This window comes from Oxyura jamaicensis, chromosome 12 (genome assembly GCF_011077185.1).
Source record: "Oxyura jamaicensis isolate SHBP4307 breed ruddy duck chromosome 12, BPBGC_Ojam_1.0, whole genome shotgun sequence".
NCBI classification, from domain to species: domain Eukaryota; kingdom Metazoa; phylum Chordata; class Aves; order Anseriformes; family Anatidae; genus Oxyura; species Oxyura jamaicensis.
In genome coordinates this window covers 1,667,840-1,685,072 of record NC_048904.1, presented here as the reverse complement: position 1 = coordinate 1,685,072, position 17,233 = coordinate 1,667,840, and the positions used below count along the sequence as shown (strand labels likewise).

Genomic DNA, 17,233 nt, shown 5'->3' with positions numbered 1-17,233 from the left:
TTGCAAAGGTGAAAAAAAAGTAAACTGTTCTTTATATTTTCCAAAGAGAAAGTAATGGGGTGTGGCCTGCAGAAGGGAGATATCAGTAGGAAAAACCTACTGATAATAAAGGTAGCTAAACCTTGGTGTAAATGATCTTGGGGGATTATGGAATCTTCATCAGTAGAGAGCTTGAGAACAGGGTAAACCTTTGCCACGATTGCTGTGGTTTCATCTAGGCCTTCTGCTGACTTGCAGAAAATGACGTCCACAATCAGTAAGATTGTAAAGTAGGTATGTTTATTCAGCTCTGGGCAGCACGGGGGTAGTCCCACCAAAGTCGTGTGCACCTGACGCGGCAGCTTGCCATGCAAAGAGTTACATATGCATGAAGTTTCACAATATGCCTATACATATTCATAACCTGTCCCACTTCATATTAAAATTAGTTCCAAGGAGTCATTTCCATAAACTCCTCCCATCTGCGCTTGCACACTGTCCCCTGGTGGTGGTCGTCAGGGGTTGTGGGGATGAAGATTGATGACTCTTCCTCGTCACCGCTAGTTGACCTCTTGTCTGTGTGCAGACTCAGTTGCTCCTTGGCTCTTGTCCATCCACAGGACCAGTTTCTACCAGTTTCTTAAGACAGGCTCACACTCTCATTAGGAGACTGACCTTGGTAAAGGGCCCAAGGCTTCTTGCTTTAGTTAATTTGCACAATGCACCACAGTTAGCAAAAACACTAAGTAGTGTCCTAGTTTAATGCCATCAGCACTCTTATCTCTACTTGATAAGATTCTCCTAACTCCCTCTCTCACTGCATTGCTTGTTACTTGACTCTCAACCAAAATGTATCATCAGATGTGACAATTCTTCCACATTCACTGTGGATCTAAGCCCAAACTGAATTTGTTTGAGATATGCTGAAGAACATCTGCATATGCAAAACACATTATAGATCAATAATTCATAGACAGCCTTATTTTGTTTCAAAAGTACACTTCATCCTCTGTTAAAAACAATTTACTTAAAAATCTGAGCAAAAAAATACAGTTCTCAGATGACCCCTTCTTTCAGTTCATTGCTCTCAAATTGCTTTGGATTTTTTTCTCAGGTTTCATTATTTAATTTAGAAAAGCTTGGAATAAAACTTTGGGGATGTCGTGAGGGAAATAAAAACCATAAACTAACCCCAAATCATTTTCTAGTTCTTGTGGAAAATTACTTATAATATTGCATAAGATGCTTGACCATCCCCAGAAAATAAGCTGAATGTAAAAGAGGGAGAGAGTGTATTACTGAAAAAATGAACTTAGAATCCCATAGGTTCAACATCTGTACAGATACAGAGCACTGTAGCTGACTAGACCCAATGAGAGCTAAGTCACTTTATGCATGTGAAGACTTGCCTTTGCAACTAAGTCATAGGTAAGTGGTTGTTTTTAAGTATTTGAAATCACAGGTGTGTATGCAGGCATTACCCAACTATGCAAAAAAAAAAAAAAAAAAAAAAAAGGCAACTGCAGAAATAAGAGACATAAAAATTTCCTCGGCCATGGAGAGAAAAAAGCAACTCAGCTTTTACTTTTAACATTTATTACAGTTTTTTTTATACAATAACTCCACTTCCATACACAGCAACCCCACTGCAATAGGTATTTAACTTGTAAAAGACAGCTTGGAGTTCAAATTTTTACACATGAGCCTTTCTAGTGTACTAGTGTACCTTATAAAATTTGCCTGTAGTGTCAGATCTAAACTTGTCATTTCTGACACATGCTCTGTAATTTCTAATTAATTTCTGCTCTGAGGAGTTTGAGGCCTGTCATCACATTTGTGCATGTACAGCTCCAAATGTTTTATCAGAATGTAACAAATTAAATCCATTCTACTTCATTTTGATCAAATAATACTTAATTCTCTTTGTGACCTTATGAAGGTGTGCAACTGGAGAAGCCTGGCAGGAAATCATGCTGGCATGTTTGCCTGGAAAACGCTGTGATCCAGAATCTGATTATAATCCTGGGGAAGAGTACACGTGTGGAAGCAATTTTGCCATCATTTATTTTATCAGTTTTTACATGCTTTGTGCATTTTTGGTGAGTTCAACTTGTGCTTATTAGCAGAAATAAGTTTTAACATTTTGAATTTCTTCTCAACTAAAAGAGTAGTAGTCTCAGAGAAGAATTTAGAATCCTACCGCTAAAATATTTTTGCAAGGTTGTATTTTTCATACACGCTCCTAAATCCTGTATCTTATACTGAAAGCTAATAAATTCTCATGTGCAAGATGTTCTTCAGACTACAGGCCTCCCTCTATACGTGAAACACTTCCTTGGACATTTGAAAGCTGTTAACCTTCTTTTCATCAGCTATTATTTAATGCATTTTTCAATAATGTAATTAAATATTCATTAATAATGAAGCTGCAGTTCATTGGACTTATTAGTATTGCATATACTTATCAGAATTTGGACATGTGTCTCTACAAAGGGTGCTCAGACTTTAGTGCACAAGATGCAGACTATAAACTTTCTTCCTAATGATGGCATAATTCATTATTTGCTCTAAAACAATCTGCAAAAATCCCTTTCTCCTCATTGCAGCTGTCTTGGCTAAGCTGGTTGATTTGTTCTGCTCTCAGTACTGTTCTCCTTGCGAAAGGAGATTGGTCAAACAGAATCCTGGACCACTGTAAACATACCCCTTCTCTTGTGTCATCTTTTATGTTGATGAAACATAGGTAGAAGTCTCAATGTCATGTCAGTGAATCCTATGAATATAAAAGGTGTTTCTTGAAATCTACACAGTGTCAAACGTGTTGGATCCATTCTTTGATCTGGCAAGTCAAGGAAGAAAAACAAAAACATTCAAAAGACTATGTCAAAGACTGAGTATTATACAATAGAATCACACTCCTGTCATTTGATTGCTTAATAGTTCCAGTTAAGCAGTTAAATGGTCAGCAAGTATTTTTTTGTGATATTCAATGGTATTTGACAAAAATTATTATGTATTAATTTATTAAATTACTTGAATTCTAAAATTCCTACCTTCTAAAGTTATTTATTGAAAATATTTGTATTTCCAAAAAAAAATCAAGTAGATCTGTGTTCTTAATTGCTTTGTTTTTAGATAATAAACTTATTTGTGGCTGTCATTATGGATAATTTTGATTATTTGACACGTGACTGGTCCATCCTGGGTCCACATCATTTGGATGAGTTCAAAAGGATATGGTCAGAATATGACCCTGAGGCAAAGTAAGTTAGAGCATTTCTCTGGTAAGATTTATCTGATAAAAACACTAAAAGCAGAGCATAGTATATTCTTTGAGAATGCATGCATATTTGGTAATTGATATGTGTCGGTTCTAGGGGAAGAATAAAGCATCTTGATGTGGTTACGTTACTGAGACGCATTCAGCCACCACTTGGTTTTGGCAAATTATGCCCTCACCGAGTGGCCTGCAAGGTAGGCTTTACCCTATTTCCTTTGTAGGCTTATTTCACAGTTTATTCATTCATTCGTTCAATTCTGCCAAATGTGTGTTCTGTACGCGCAGTAAACCTGTCTATTCACAAGGTGTCCTCCACTCGGGTTTTCCCAGTTTTATGCAGGTTTAACTTAAAGCAGCCAAATCAGTGTCATTTCCTTCAGTGTACCCATTTGAGTAGCTTTTGTAAACATAAAAGTCTTTACAGAGCATGAAAATAAAAGGAGTTGGTCTGTAAATCTATCAATCTATTATTGTGACATATATGAACTACCTCAGCCCAGCATTGCTGGTGACCCAGTGACATTTCTGGTTTCTCTTTAGTCCCAGGGAGAAGAGGGCGGTAGTTTACTTTAGGTCGCAATTAAGTTTTGATACAGTACTTTTACAGTTGCATTCATGGACTGTTTGCTGCATGTGAAACATAGATCTGAGTTTGAAGGGTGTGGACTGCAAGATGATAAACCACGCAGAAATGAATAACAATATCCAAACAATGTCCAGAAGCGAGAAGACTGAAAATTAGCAGAAATTTCAAGTAGAACTTGTTAAGCACAGTGTGTAAACTGGATGAGGATAAATTACATTGTAATGTAAGAGTTGAAAAGCAACACAAAGGAGATGAACAATTATTAATTTATTTAAGGAATTCTAATGAAGAGGCTAATCCAAAGAAGAAAATCACTTTTGCACTCATTCTATGTAGATAGCATAAAAGATGCACAGCATTATGGACAGCATATTTTACTGGTCCCCCCAGGAAGAGGACCAGTAAAACCACTGTATTGGACTTTCGGAGGGCTGACTTTGTGCTGCTGAGGACACTGGTTGGTAGAGTCCCTTGGGAGGTGGTTCTGAAGGGCAGAGGAGTCCAGGAAGGCTGGGCGCTCTTCAAGAGGGAAATCTTAATGGCGCAGGAACGGTCTGTCCCCACGTGCCCAAAGACGAGCTGGCAGGGAAGAAGACCAGCCTGGCTGAACAGAGAATTGTGGCTCGAGCTTAGAAGAAAAAAGAGGGTTTATAATCTTTGGAAAAGTGGGCAGGCCACTAGGGAGGACTATAAGGATATCGCGAGGCTGTGCAGGGACAAAATTAGAAAAGCCAAAGCTCATCTGGAGCTCAATCTGGCTACTGCTGTTAAAGATAACAAAAAATGTTTTTATAAATACATCAACACGAAAAGGAGGACTAAGGAGAATCTCCATCCTTTACTGGATGCGGGGGGAAACTTAGTTACAAGAGATGAGGAAAAGGTGGAGGTGCTTAATGCCTTCTTCGCCTCAGTCTTTAACGGCAATTCCGATTGTTCTCTGGATACCCAGTACCCTGAACTGGTGGAAGGGGATGGGGAGAGAGATGTGGCCCTCACTATCCATGAAGAAACGGTTGGTGACCTGGTACGGCATTTGAATGTGCACAAGTCGATGGGGCCGGATGGGATCCACCCAAGGGTACTGAGAGAACTGGCAGAGGTGCTGGCCAAGCCGCTTTCCATCATTTATCAACAGTCCTGGCTATCGGGGGAGGTCCCAGTTGACTGGCGGCTAGCAAATGTGACACCCATCTACAAGAAGGGCCGGAGGACTGACCCGGGAAACTACAGGCCTGTCAGTTTGACCTCAGTGCCAGGGAAGCTCATGGAGCAGATTATCTCGAGAGTCATCACGCAGCACTTGCAGGGCAAGCAGGCGATCAGGCCCAGTCAGCATGGGTTTATGAAGGGCAGGTCCTGCTTGACGAACCTGATCTCCTTCTATGACAAAGTGACGCGCTGGGTGGATGAGGGAAAGGCTGTGGATGTGGTCTACCTTGACTTCAGCAAGGCTTTTGACACCGTTTCCCACAGCATTCTCCTCAAGAAACTGGCTGCTCTTGGCTTGGACTGGCGCACACTTCCTTGGGTTAGAAACTGGCTGGATAGCCGGGCCCAAAGAGTCGTGGTAAATGGAGTCAAATCCAGTTGGAGGCCGGTCACTAGTGGTGTTCCCCAGGGCTCAGTGCTGGGGCCGGTCCTCTTCAATATCTTCACTGATGATCTGGATGAGGGCATTGAGTGCACCCTCAGTAAGTTTGCAGATGACACCTTATGACAAGTTGCAGATGACAAGTTAGGTGCGTGTGTCGATCTGCTCGAGGGTAGGAAGGCTCTGCAGGAGGATCTGGAGAGGCTGGACCGATGGGCCGAGGTCAACTGCATGAAGTTCAACAAGGCCAAGTGCCGGGTCCTGCACCCGGGGCACAATAACCCCAAGCAGAGCTACAGGCTGGGAGATGAGTGGTTGGAGAGCTGCCAGGCAGAGAAGGACCTGGGAGTGATGGTTGATAGTCGGCTGAATATGAGCCAGCAGTGTGCTCAGGTGGCCAAGAAGGCCAACAGCATCCTGGCCTGTATAAGAAACAGTGTGGCCAGCAGGGCCAGGGAGGTGATCGTCCCCCTGTACTCGGCTCTGGTGAGGCCGCACCTCGAGTACTGTGTTCAGTTTTGGGCCCCTCGCTACAAGAAGGACATGGAGGTGCTCGAGCGAGTCCAGAGAAGGGCTACAAAGCTGGTGAGGGGCCTGGAGAACAAGTCTTACAAGGAGCGGCTTAGGGAGCTGGGCTTGTTCAGCTTGGAGAAGAGGAGGCTCAGGGGTGACCTTATCGCTCTCTACAGGTACCTCAAGGGAGGCTGTAGCGAGGTGGGGGTTGGTCTGTTCTCCCACGTGCCTGGTGACAGGACGAGGGGGAATGGGCTAAAGTTGTGCCAGGGGAGTTTTAGGTTGGATGTTAGGAAGAACTTCTTTACCGAAAGGGTTGTTAGACATTGGAACGGGCTGCCCAGGGAAGTGGTGGAGTCACCATCCCTGGAGGTCTTTAAAAGACGTTTAGATGTAGAGCTTAGGGATATGGTTTAGTGGGGACTGTTAGTGTTAGATCAGAGGTTGGACTTGATGATCTTGAGGTCTCTTCCAACCTAGAAATTCTGTGATTCTGTGATTCTGTGATTATTAAAGAGTCACCTGAGAAATGAATCAGTTTATGCAAGCCAGACCTGGTGCTCTGGTTCTTCATGGAGCATAAGGCTGGAGCACTCCATGGGAAGCCTGGAACATGAGTGCAACTAGAGTGCATGCTTTTGAATAGCTGCATATGTCCCTGATATTGCTTCAATGTCAGCAGATTAGCTAAATAAAAATTGCCTATGAAAACTATTGAGCAGTTTTATCGTTTGTAGAAGCATACGTATGATTAGTATCAGAAATAAGCAATATTGGGACTTATAGACAGCTTGGATAGAAGGCTCAGTGTTTTTTGAAAAGTTACAGAATTTTTACTCCTCTCAGTGATTATTCTTTGATTATGTCAGCTTTTCAGAAATGAATGTTACAGAGCTTTGGGTTTTTTGAACAGTTTTCTTTTCTCCTTCACAGAGGTTAGTAGCCATGAATATGCCACTGAACAGTGATGGAACCGTCATGTTCAATGCTACTTTGTTTGCTTTGGTTAGGACTGCTTTAAAGATAAAAACAGAAGGTAAGGGTTTTACCTGCCAAGCCTTGTCAGAAACTACAATGAAGAAAAATTAGAATTTATTCATTTTATTGGACATGAATAAGGCTGCCTAAATCTCAGTGGATTTGATTGGACTTTGGATCATGGATTGTATTCACTATTGCTAGGAATGACTTGTGAGAAGATGAAGAGAAGGAGGTAGTGAGGCCAAAGCCCAAATAATATCAGAAATTATTACATGTTTTCACCTGGTCAGATAAAAACATTCAGCAGTGATATAACAGGAGTTCTACTTCAAGGAATGAATGAGTTCCCCTCTCTGGATGACCAAGATGCTCCTTCCTCACTGCTCTTTAAGTCAGTACATAGATCCCACATTAGTGCAAAGAGTAAATCCTATGATTAGACAAAAAAAAAAAAAAGGGGGGGGGGGGTCAGCTTTGGATCAGGAAGGAAGTGACTTGTAAAGAACAAGTTGTCATGTTCTGCACAAGGCTGAAGGTATTAAGCAGTGACAGAGTAGAGCCAAGATCTGTAAATTACTGTTGACTTCTGAAGTACTCCAGAGACTGCTTTGAAAGCCCCTAGGAGTTCTCTCTTACACTCTTTCTTCTCTTGGATTATTGTAGTACTATCTGATACTTCACGTAGCTTAGGCTGCTGCCAACAGTTTTATCACAGTCTTTATATGTAAACAGCTAATTAATATCCAAGGATCATTCATTGCAGCTCATTGAAATATAGTGGTCATCTTTTGTTTTTCTATTTCATTGCCACAGGTAACCTAGAGCAAGCAAATGAAGAACTTAGAGCAGTTATAAAGAAAATATGGAAGAAAACGAGCATGAAATTACTTGACCAAGTTGTCCCTCCAGCTGGCGGTCAGTGTGATAAACTTTGCAATATGCTATTCTCTGTGCATTTTGGTCTTTGTGGATTGCTAGGAACCAAAGAAATACTAAAATTTGTAATGACAATGTCATTAAAGGACAACAAACAATAATAGCAAAATAAATGCAGAGAACATTATACCCTGTTACACTAGATAATAAATGTAGGACTGAGTAACACAAATTCCTTAGATTAAAAAGAAGGTGAGGAAGATACATTTAATGCTTATTTTCTTGCTTGGAAACAAAACAAAACAAACCTTATTAGAGATAAATTCAGTCTTAATTTCAAGTCATTCAGCAAAATAAACTAAAGTTAGTTTGATTTCAGTACATTCAGCAAAATAACTTTTTTTTTTTTTTTTTACTAATTAAGCTTGTCAATGTACACTACATTTTAGCTTATATCCTTGTATCCTTGTATATGTTGAATACTTCTGGGAGAAAACTAAAAATTTTTAAATGCAAGATTAAATATATAGCTAAATTGGTAAAGCAAAATGCTAAATTATCTTAGTTAGACTAGTATGAACCAGAGCACTTCCATAGTCAACAGATAATGGAACTGGTTTGGATTTATGCCAGTATGACTGAGGTATGAATATGGGCCTTGTAAATAGATATCTAGATTGTAATCATACCAATACGTTTGCAAGAACTACAAGGCACGAATATTATTTATTCCTACGTGCTATAAAATGGCATCAAATATTCGTTATATCTCTTTTTTAAATATATATATTCCAACATATATATATTTAGCCTTTTTCAATATATACATTTTTCTTAATATGCTGTAGTGTAGGTTTAGGTGACATTTTACTTGCTTTTTCAAGTTTTAAAGGTGCAGGATCTGTTGCACTGTGTCATCCGCACCCAGGCTGTATATATCCAGACAATATACAGATCCATTGTAATCATCTGGTATTTTTTGTAGTTTATTGTACTTTTATAGTGTTACAGCAGCTTTCAAGACTGATCAGACTCAGGTTTTGAAGCAGACTCAAGATCCCAGGCCCGATGCTGGTGGAGGCTGATCCCTTTCTGAAGGTGATACTCTCAGTCTCTAGGGGAGAAAGAGCATGCTGGCTGCAGTGCTGTTCAGCAAGACCCAAGAAGCAGCATTAGCTTTGTCGCTGGAGGGAGCCACTTGCTATTGGTGTAGTGGCTGCCAGCTACTACTGGGGATTAAGACAAAAATCTAGCAAATTTGACCATCCAAAGGGGAACTGATACTGCACATTTAAAACAACTTTTTGTGTTCTACTCTGTTATTTTTAGCCTTACACCTAAGTGCTTGCATGGCATAGATGAATTGCTTTGTTATTGTTGTAACTATGTGCTTGAGCTTTTTCTGCAGCCTCTGTTCCTTTCAACTATGAGTCTTTCCGAATATTCTGAAGCAATTCTGTTTTAGGGTGGTGGCATGGAATTAGTGTTGCCTCTTGCCAACTTTATTCCCCTACATTTTTTTATTGAAATAGAGATGCATGCTTCAGAATAGTGAGCTGTGCCTGCCTAAACCAATCTGACAAAGAATCTTTAAGGATTACATTCCTCGAACTAATTTTACATAGTGACTCACCGTTAACTTCAGCTTCATTTCATTGCTGAATATAAGCTGTATATTTTCTTTCAGCTATACTAAAATTCATTGCTAATATTTATTCCGCAAATATAGCTCTTAAGTGTAGTTAGAAGGCTGAAAATCTGGATCATTGCTTGAATGATAAAAGACACTATGTCTTCAATGGTCCAGTATAAGTTAGAACATGTTGTGAAGTCCTTAAGATTCACTAATTTTCAATTTACTTTTTCTCTGCAGACAGTTAGCTAAATACTGGTTAAATAACTCATTACTATACTTTAATTAAACTGTTAATAGATAGCAACAGATTTTCAGTATAGAAAACTGAAACTGGTTTGCAAAAGCATAGAATGAGAGTCAAATGCCTGAATGTATGAATGCGTTAATATTCTTAGGAGACTACAGATAAGAGAAAGGCATACAACCCACTAAAGATTCAACTGCTTTCTATTCTCTAAACTCCCCAGTCTCTACCTGCAATCCCATTTAATCCTGCCTAATACTTTTTGCCCTCTTCCAAAAACTTCCTACTGAAATGATTCCTTTTGCTGTCCCTATTTGTAACTATAGATCTGTCTATACTGTGGTCAGTTATGCTTAGCTGCCTCCCTACCTGTCCATATCTGGCTATATGTGTGTTACTCAAAAGTCAAGGATGGCTCCCCTTGGCCAAGCTTCAGTTCTTGTGTGCACCTGTCTGCAATACAACTGACTGTGCCTGTGAATTACATGTGCATCTTGTTTGTAAAAACAGACTTTGACATGCATTTGATTCAGGAAACTGGTAATGCATCCATCTAATACACTAATAAAAAATTGGTTTATGTCCACAGTGATCAATAGGGCACTCTATTTATGCATACTGAGACTTTGGAGTTATTGTTGTCTCAGGTACAGTCAGTAGTCATAGCCTTTCTTGAGACACACTTTAACTGCAACCCATAGTAGTCTATGTTATATCAAGTCTGTCACTTCTATGTGCTTGTTCTTTCTAGGAGCCATTTGCTATATTACTTCCTTAAAAGTTCTGTTGAAATACTTGAAAAAAAAAAATAATATAGAAATGGGGAAAGTGGGGGACGTTGACCATGGATACATTGCAGAAATTAATCAATTCAGCTAAACTAGAGAAGGCAAGTTTAGGTTAGATACTTTATAAGAGAACTCTTCTGAATAGAAGACTTGTTTCCTGAGGAACTACCAAGAGAGATTGCAGATGAACTTCAAAGTGAATGTTCACAAAAAGATTAGAAATTAGGTTTGGGTCAGTTACTGATGAGTTGGGTCAGTTACTGATGAGACTGAATCAGTACACTGATGAGCTTTCCTTGTGAGCTACGGAGTCCCTGCTGTTTCCTAGTAGGATCTGGGGGGACCCTGTCCTTTGAAGACATGTCAGGATTTGGCAGAACAGACTCATTAACAAGCAGAGACATTTCCTGCAACAGACTGGTCTTCCAAACAAGATATTTTAAGGCAATTTTATTATAATTGTTTTTGCTTTGATACCTCTAAAGACAATAAAATGCTGGGAGGATACATCCCTGGTACAATTTTTCTGAAGTTAAAGCCTGTCATAGCTTCTCACATGCACACAACCCACATCAGACTTTATAATGAAATGCATCCTGTGAATTCTGGAAGGAGCTTATTTTGAATGGTGAGGATTCATTTTGAGACAGATTGTGTCACAGAGCTAAAAGTAAGTTTAAATAATATTACATACAAATTGGATTTCCCAATCCTTTTTACTGACATTTCATCACGTCATGAAAAAAAAAGAAGGTTACTGAAATTTAAATTAGCAAAAGCTGTCATATTACAGGGAAAAGTGCTATTATTAGTGAGACACATTGGGACATAAAATTGATCATGCAAAACCACAAGGAGACTGTTTTAATGAAGCATTAATGTATGATGTTACACTAGATGACAATCACTTAAAAATTTTACTTGACAGGGAAAATGCTTGCTTAAGAATATATGTTCATATGTAAAAAACAAAACAAACCAACAGGAAACAAGCAGAAACATCAAGACTACTATATCTCTATTAGTGTTAAAGTATGCACTAAGCAAATGACATAAAACAAAACAAAACAAAACAAAAAAACAAACAGCAAAAACAAAAAAGCACGTACTTTCTATCAAAGATGTGTTAAAGTGTGTCTGAGCACATTAGATTTTCTGCATTCAGCCAAGCAAGTCACGAAGGTGTAACCGAGATCCTGAGATGTGTTAAGCACCTGTCTGATGCAGTGAGGGTAGCCAGAATGGCAGGAGTTTGCTGTCCATCGGGATGCGGGCCGTAACCCGTAACCGTGGAGAGAACTTGGACACCTAAAATACACCAGCCATTCCAGGACTAAAGTCCTCCTTTATGTGCAGTACTAGCCAACTAGCAACCATGTTGCAAATGGCTGGCTCTACATATTGCTAAACTCCAGAGAGTAGGCAGCAGAAAGGGAAAAAGCTAACTTTCTGCCAGGTAACTCGAGGGGAAAGAAATGTGTGAGAACAAAAGCAATGTTTCTGAATAGAAAACTATTTCTAGTTTTCTGGCAAGCATTACTTATCAGGGCATCAAACTTCCACAGCTAAACGATTGAATGGGACTCATAAAAAAGATGCATATGTACTTACATGATGCGAACCAGGAGATTTCAATATCATCATAAGGTACCTGTTGTTGAACTTTGAAAATTTGGAAATTTGGATTTCGTTCACAACAGTGACTCTGTTAAAAAAAAAAAAAAAAAAAATCTAGTTTTTACTGCACTGGCTGTCTGTGTATCTTTTGAACTGTGCAAAATTAACTGTTGCAAATTATTTTCCTATCTATCAGCAAATCAGACCTTATACAACACAATAATGTGCAAAAGCACCATGTCTGTTTCATGTCTACTCTTATCATCATTACGTATCTAGGAGGTGATTAAGAACCAAATCTTCACTTAAACAAGAGCCTCACAGAATATATGTGAAATTGTAAAATCTGTGAGATTTTACTCCAGAATCAGCCTTATTGGGTGACAATAAGACAGCAGAAGATACGGTCCAACACGAGTATCTGTAACACAGACCAAATTCAAAGTGGAAGATGGTCAGCTGTTATAGTGAGGATATGGCACCAATTTAAAAAAAAAAATGTGAATAGCGAAGCAGTCTGTAAAGATACCAAAGTCCTTATGTAATTAAAACAATGCTATATTGATACACCAAGAAAATTTGGCTCAGCAGGAATAAAAAAAAAAAAGTGAAATATGTTACAAGCAAGACTTTTTTTATAGAGAGTCACTCTTATAAGCATGTGTAAGTCACAGTAGCTCTTATTGTAATTCATTTCTTTCAAGTAACTAAAGCCAATCTTTCAGCTTCTATGAACATATAAACATGCTAATGGTTTTTTTAGAAACTTACATGAACTTACCTAGAAGTACAGGGGCCTTGTAAAGTATTGTATTTCTTTCTTTATTAAGGACGAGTTCACCTACCTGACTGAGCCTAAACTGCTTGCTAAAACATTGCTTGAAGCTAGTTACAGATTCCATTACTGTAAGCTGAAGTCATAGTGCCTATTGCACCCATCACATTTTTTCCCCAAAATCAGATATGAGTGTACAGGCTATTGACAAATGTGCTGACCTGGGAGAGATCTGTCTGGTCTGTTCATTTAGATGATGAGGTAACCGTGGGGAAGTTCTATGCCACCTTCCTGATACAGGACTACTTTAGGAAATTCAAGAAACGCAAAGAACAAGGACTGGTGGGGAAATATCCTGCGAAGAATACCACGATTGCTCTGCAGGTGATTTTGTTTTTACATTTTAACTAACCATTTTGTGAGCTTACTTGAAATACCAGGTAGATGAATATTGATGATTGTGCAGTGCTGCAAGGATTTAATTTAGCTGGGACACTTTTGGCCCTTGTTCATCAGAAAAGTAAAACGTAATCCTGCTTTTCTCTCTATAACAAGGTAAGTACAATAAATTATTCTCTGTGAATTACTCAAATGGTAGCAACAGTTATAAGATTCCTCAACAAGCATAGTTGATACATCCAAGTCTAGAGTTGCTGAAGTAAAATGAGATAAATGAAGTTCTGAGCTATCATTTATGTTGTTTTACTTCAACTGTTTAATTTCTTATGTTCTTACGATATTACAAGCCAATTCTCAGGTAACTTCCTAACAGGTATTACCTCATAATAAAGATGTTTTTATATGGTATTTGCTTCCTAATTCTCATTGTTCTTTTTCTTTTCCATTCATGGTTACTGGTGAAATAAGTTCTTATCAACATTTTTACTGTTTGCACATTTTGAGCTTCACTTTCATCAATTTATTCTGTACAGAGTAATATTAGCATACTATATTAGTGCCTGTCTCTTAAAACAAGCTGTCAAATGGAACCCAGGACAATAGATTGACTAGTACTACTTGGCCATCTGTTTTTTGGAAAGCCTGAGGCAAGCAGTCCATAGAGTATAAGTGATCTGAAGGTTATATTTTGAAAATTTTTATCCAGTGATACCCTTGGCATTATGAACTTTGAAACATGCAGATGGAAGTCTGCCCTCAAATAATTCCAGATATCATACACTGCATCATTTTAATTGGATTATGACTCAACAAACTTCAGTTAATGCTGGGTGGATTCCTACAAACTGTAAAGATATTTAACCTTTCTGATGCAAGTTGAAGACTATGTTGTGAAAACATCTAAAAGGGGAGGAATGTGTTAATTCATATACCTTTTTCTTTATTAAAAATCTGCTTTTTTTTTTTTTTCTTTTATCTAACAAAACAATCTTTATCTAACAAAACAAGTCTTTATGGGCAATTTTTCTCTCATATTTCCTAATAATGTCTCTACCAGGAGCTCTGATACATTTGCTGTTCCAAGTCACACATTTCTCTACAATAGGCAGAGAAAAATTCATCTCAATGCTTGTTACTGATGTATGAGCACACGGCTTGCCGGGACAACATGAGCTATATTTGCACATCATCAGAGAGAAAAAAAAGAACATGGGGAATGGAAGAGGTAAAAAGGGAAAGGCTGGAAACTGTCGAGAGTGAAGTGAAAGACACTAGATTGTTAGGGAGGATTTTGCAGACTTTGAGCAGTATTTGGTAACAAGGAGCTCAAAATTAGTTCTAAGCCACGGTATTACAGGTTTCCACCTCTGTTTTTGAAGTTGTGCATGTAACAGTATAGAAACAAATAAAGTTTCCAAATGTGAGTATGCTCCATTGATTATTATCAGATTGTGCTTCCTGTTCAATACCAAAGACAGAGATAAAGAATTACCACTTTCTCTGTCTTTAGACAAACATTTCTCAGTTCAGAACAGCTAAAAATTGCACCATGAATCTCTGCTAGGAATCTACAATGGCTTTTTGTTTGTTTGTTTTGTTTTCCTTCTGATTAAAACAATGTTCTTGTGGCAATAACGTGATTAAGGCTAGTAGATAGGAGGTTGTTTCTTTCTTTCTCCACATTTTCCTCTGTTCTACTTCTGTCTTTCTAATAAACGAATAGTAATTCAGCTTCATCTACCAAATATCACTAGAAACGCCATTTCAAAGAAACCTGAAACCTATGGCTGGAAAAAAGACCTGTCTTATGGGGGCTCAGCTCAGCATTTAAAGGATTAGATGGTTGGACTCGATGATCTTAAGAGTCTTTTCCAAGCTAACTGATTCTGATTCTTGTAGCTATTTCTCCAAAGTAGATTATCAACAAATATAACAAGTTATTTTTTTCTCTTTATTTTGCTGACCCATTTTGCTCAATCAAAAACCAATGTATTGATATGGTCAGAAGAGTTTCTACTGGAATAAACACTTACCTATTTTTTTTTAGAAAGTTACTGTTTATTTACATTTTAGCTTCCTTGTCAGGAATGTCAGTTATTCAGGAAGACTTGGTCAGTGGGGCTAACAGTGAATTGGATCTCAGTTCTGATAACTGTTTCATCAATTCCACTTGCATTTCATTGTGAGTATGATACATAGGCTTGCTAGCAGGCATTTTTCCATCCCTTCAGCTGACAAAATCAAGAACACAGGTTGTCTAACACCATGTTTCTGTAGTGGAGGAAGGAGAAAAACATAAAGAGGCATGTTCTACCCTAAATATTGTCTCCTGAATTTTTGGAGTTTTATGCTCCAGTCTGTAAGACTCACACTGTATTGTCTCATTTCTGCCATTTATCATTTCCAGTCAGAACACATTTATAGTTAGCATTTATTGAATTTTCCAGAATCAGCAAAGCTGGATCCTAGATGCCAATGTTCATGATACCAGATACATGTAGTAAATAAATTACTGAAGGTATCAGACTGTTTGCCCAATCAGAGAAAGAAGGGGGTTGTAAAAACAGAAAATTAATATTATGTTCTACCAAAATAACTTATCTAGAAAGAAAGGAATAGAAACTGGGAATATTTAAGATAGCTAACAGTGTAGAAGCTGTAAAATTAGTGTCTTCTAATTAACAACAGAATAAGTACAGAATACCATTTTAATTTATTTTTTAGTCATTAAGACAGGAGTTTTAACAAATGAAGATGTGAAAATTTCATCCTTTGCTTTCATATTATTTGTTTACATGAGACAAATTGCCTGTTGTGTCAAGAGAAGTTCAGTGGCAGTCCTCTTGCCATTTTTGCATCAGAACCTTGACACAACTGGAATAAAGACAATGGCTTCTTCTGATAGGCTTGAGGAATGTTTGAGGGGAAGAAGCAGCAAGGTTTGGATTGAGTAATACCATTGGAATGGAGTTCCCTGCAAAACTAGATTTGCTTTGTGAATACCAGTATGCAGCAGGCAGGAATTCCCCTTCTTACCCCACAGTGATTGCATTCAGGGTGATTTTTGTTCTGTATTGCACTCTAGAACATGAAGTGGGTCTCCAGAGTTTATCTGCTGAGGCAGCTGAGTAAAGTCTTTTTGCCATGAAGTTTCAAATTCCTCCTCAGTCAGAAAAGGGTATTTCAAGTTATAACCAATAGCATTTGGTTTAAACTTGTGTATCGTCACTGAAAACATTTTCAGAAATAATATAATGATGTTTCTTGGAACTACAACAGGCTTGAATGTCTTCTGCAGATTCAGGAGTTTTCAGTTCTTATGAAGGGAAGAAAAGCAGCTAGTTCTGAAATGATAGGTGACTAGTTTGTGTTAGCTATCTACCAACATTTTTGTTGTGTTATACACAGTTTTAGGACATGAGACACAAAATTCCTTGGGGGTGAATTGCTCATAGTGCCTTTCTTATTCTATTAATTGATATTTATGCAATTAGAATGAATACATTCTTGGGATAAAACCAGAAAATTATATATGTAGCAGTAGTTTAGGAGATGTCTTTTTGTCATGATGGAAAAATGTATTGAGCCAAACAGTAGTCACATTGCTTGTGAAAATAAATGTTAAGTGAAGCATGAACAGGTTTAATTACTTTCATCTGTTAGTTAGAGTATATGAATTAATTTGATGCTCATTTTCCTAGGGAACATGTGTGCTCTAAACTATTCACATCTGTATTTCACATTTATTTACACACAATCTGCTTTGTTAATATCTGCAAATAAAAGTTAATGGATATTTCCCTTCACATCACAAGGATACGACACTGATTTATTGAGCTGAACTTGATCTAGGGAATGTGCTTTGGGTTAAGCTAATTATGCTTTTTATCTATGAAAATTTTGTAAGTAATATCAACCCTACAGTAAACTTGAGAGAAAGCAGACCTCTAGTAGGCATCTACTGA

The 17,233-nt window shown here is 38.2% G+C and overlaps 1 protein-coding gene across 21 annotated transcripts in view; it reads left to right on the top strand.

Annotated features, from left to right (window-relative positions):
* Window positions 1–17,233, top strand: part of CACNA1D (calcium voltage-gated channel subunit alpha1 D) — a 188,172-nt gene that overhangs the window by 151,926 nt on the left and 19,013 nt on the right. For all 21 annotated transcript variants that reach the window (XM_035337848.1, XM_035337847.1, XM_035337846.1 and 18 more), the window contains 6 exons: window positions 1,919–2,078; window positions 3,115–3,242; window positions 3,357–3,453; window positions 6,886–6,988; window positions 7,747–7,848; window positions 13,123–13,253. In XM_035337848.1, coding sequence (XP_035193739.1) covers window positions 1,919–2,078; window positions 3,115–3,242; window positions 3,357–3,453; window positions 6,886–6,988; window positions 7,747–7,848; window positions 13,123–13,253 — 721 coding nt within the window. The remainder of the gene's footprint in view (window positions 1–1,918; window positions 2,079–3,114; window positions 3,243–3,356; window positions 3,454–6,885; window positions 6,989–7,746; window positions 7,849–13,122; window positions 13,254–17,233) is intronic.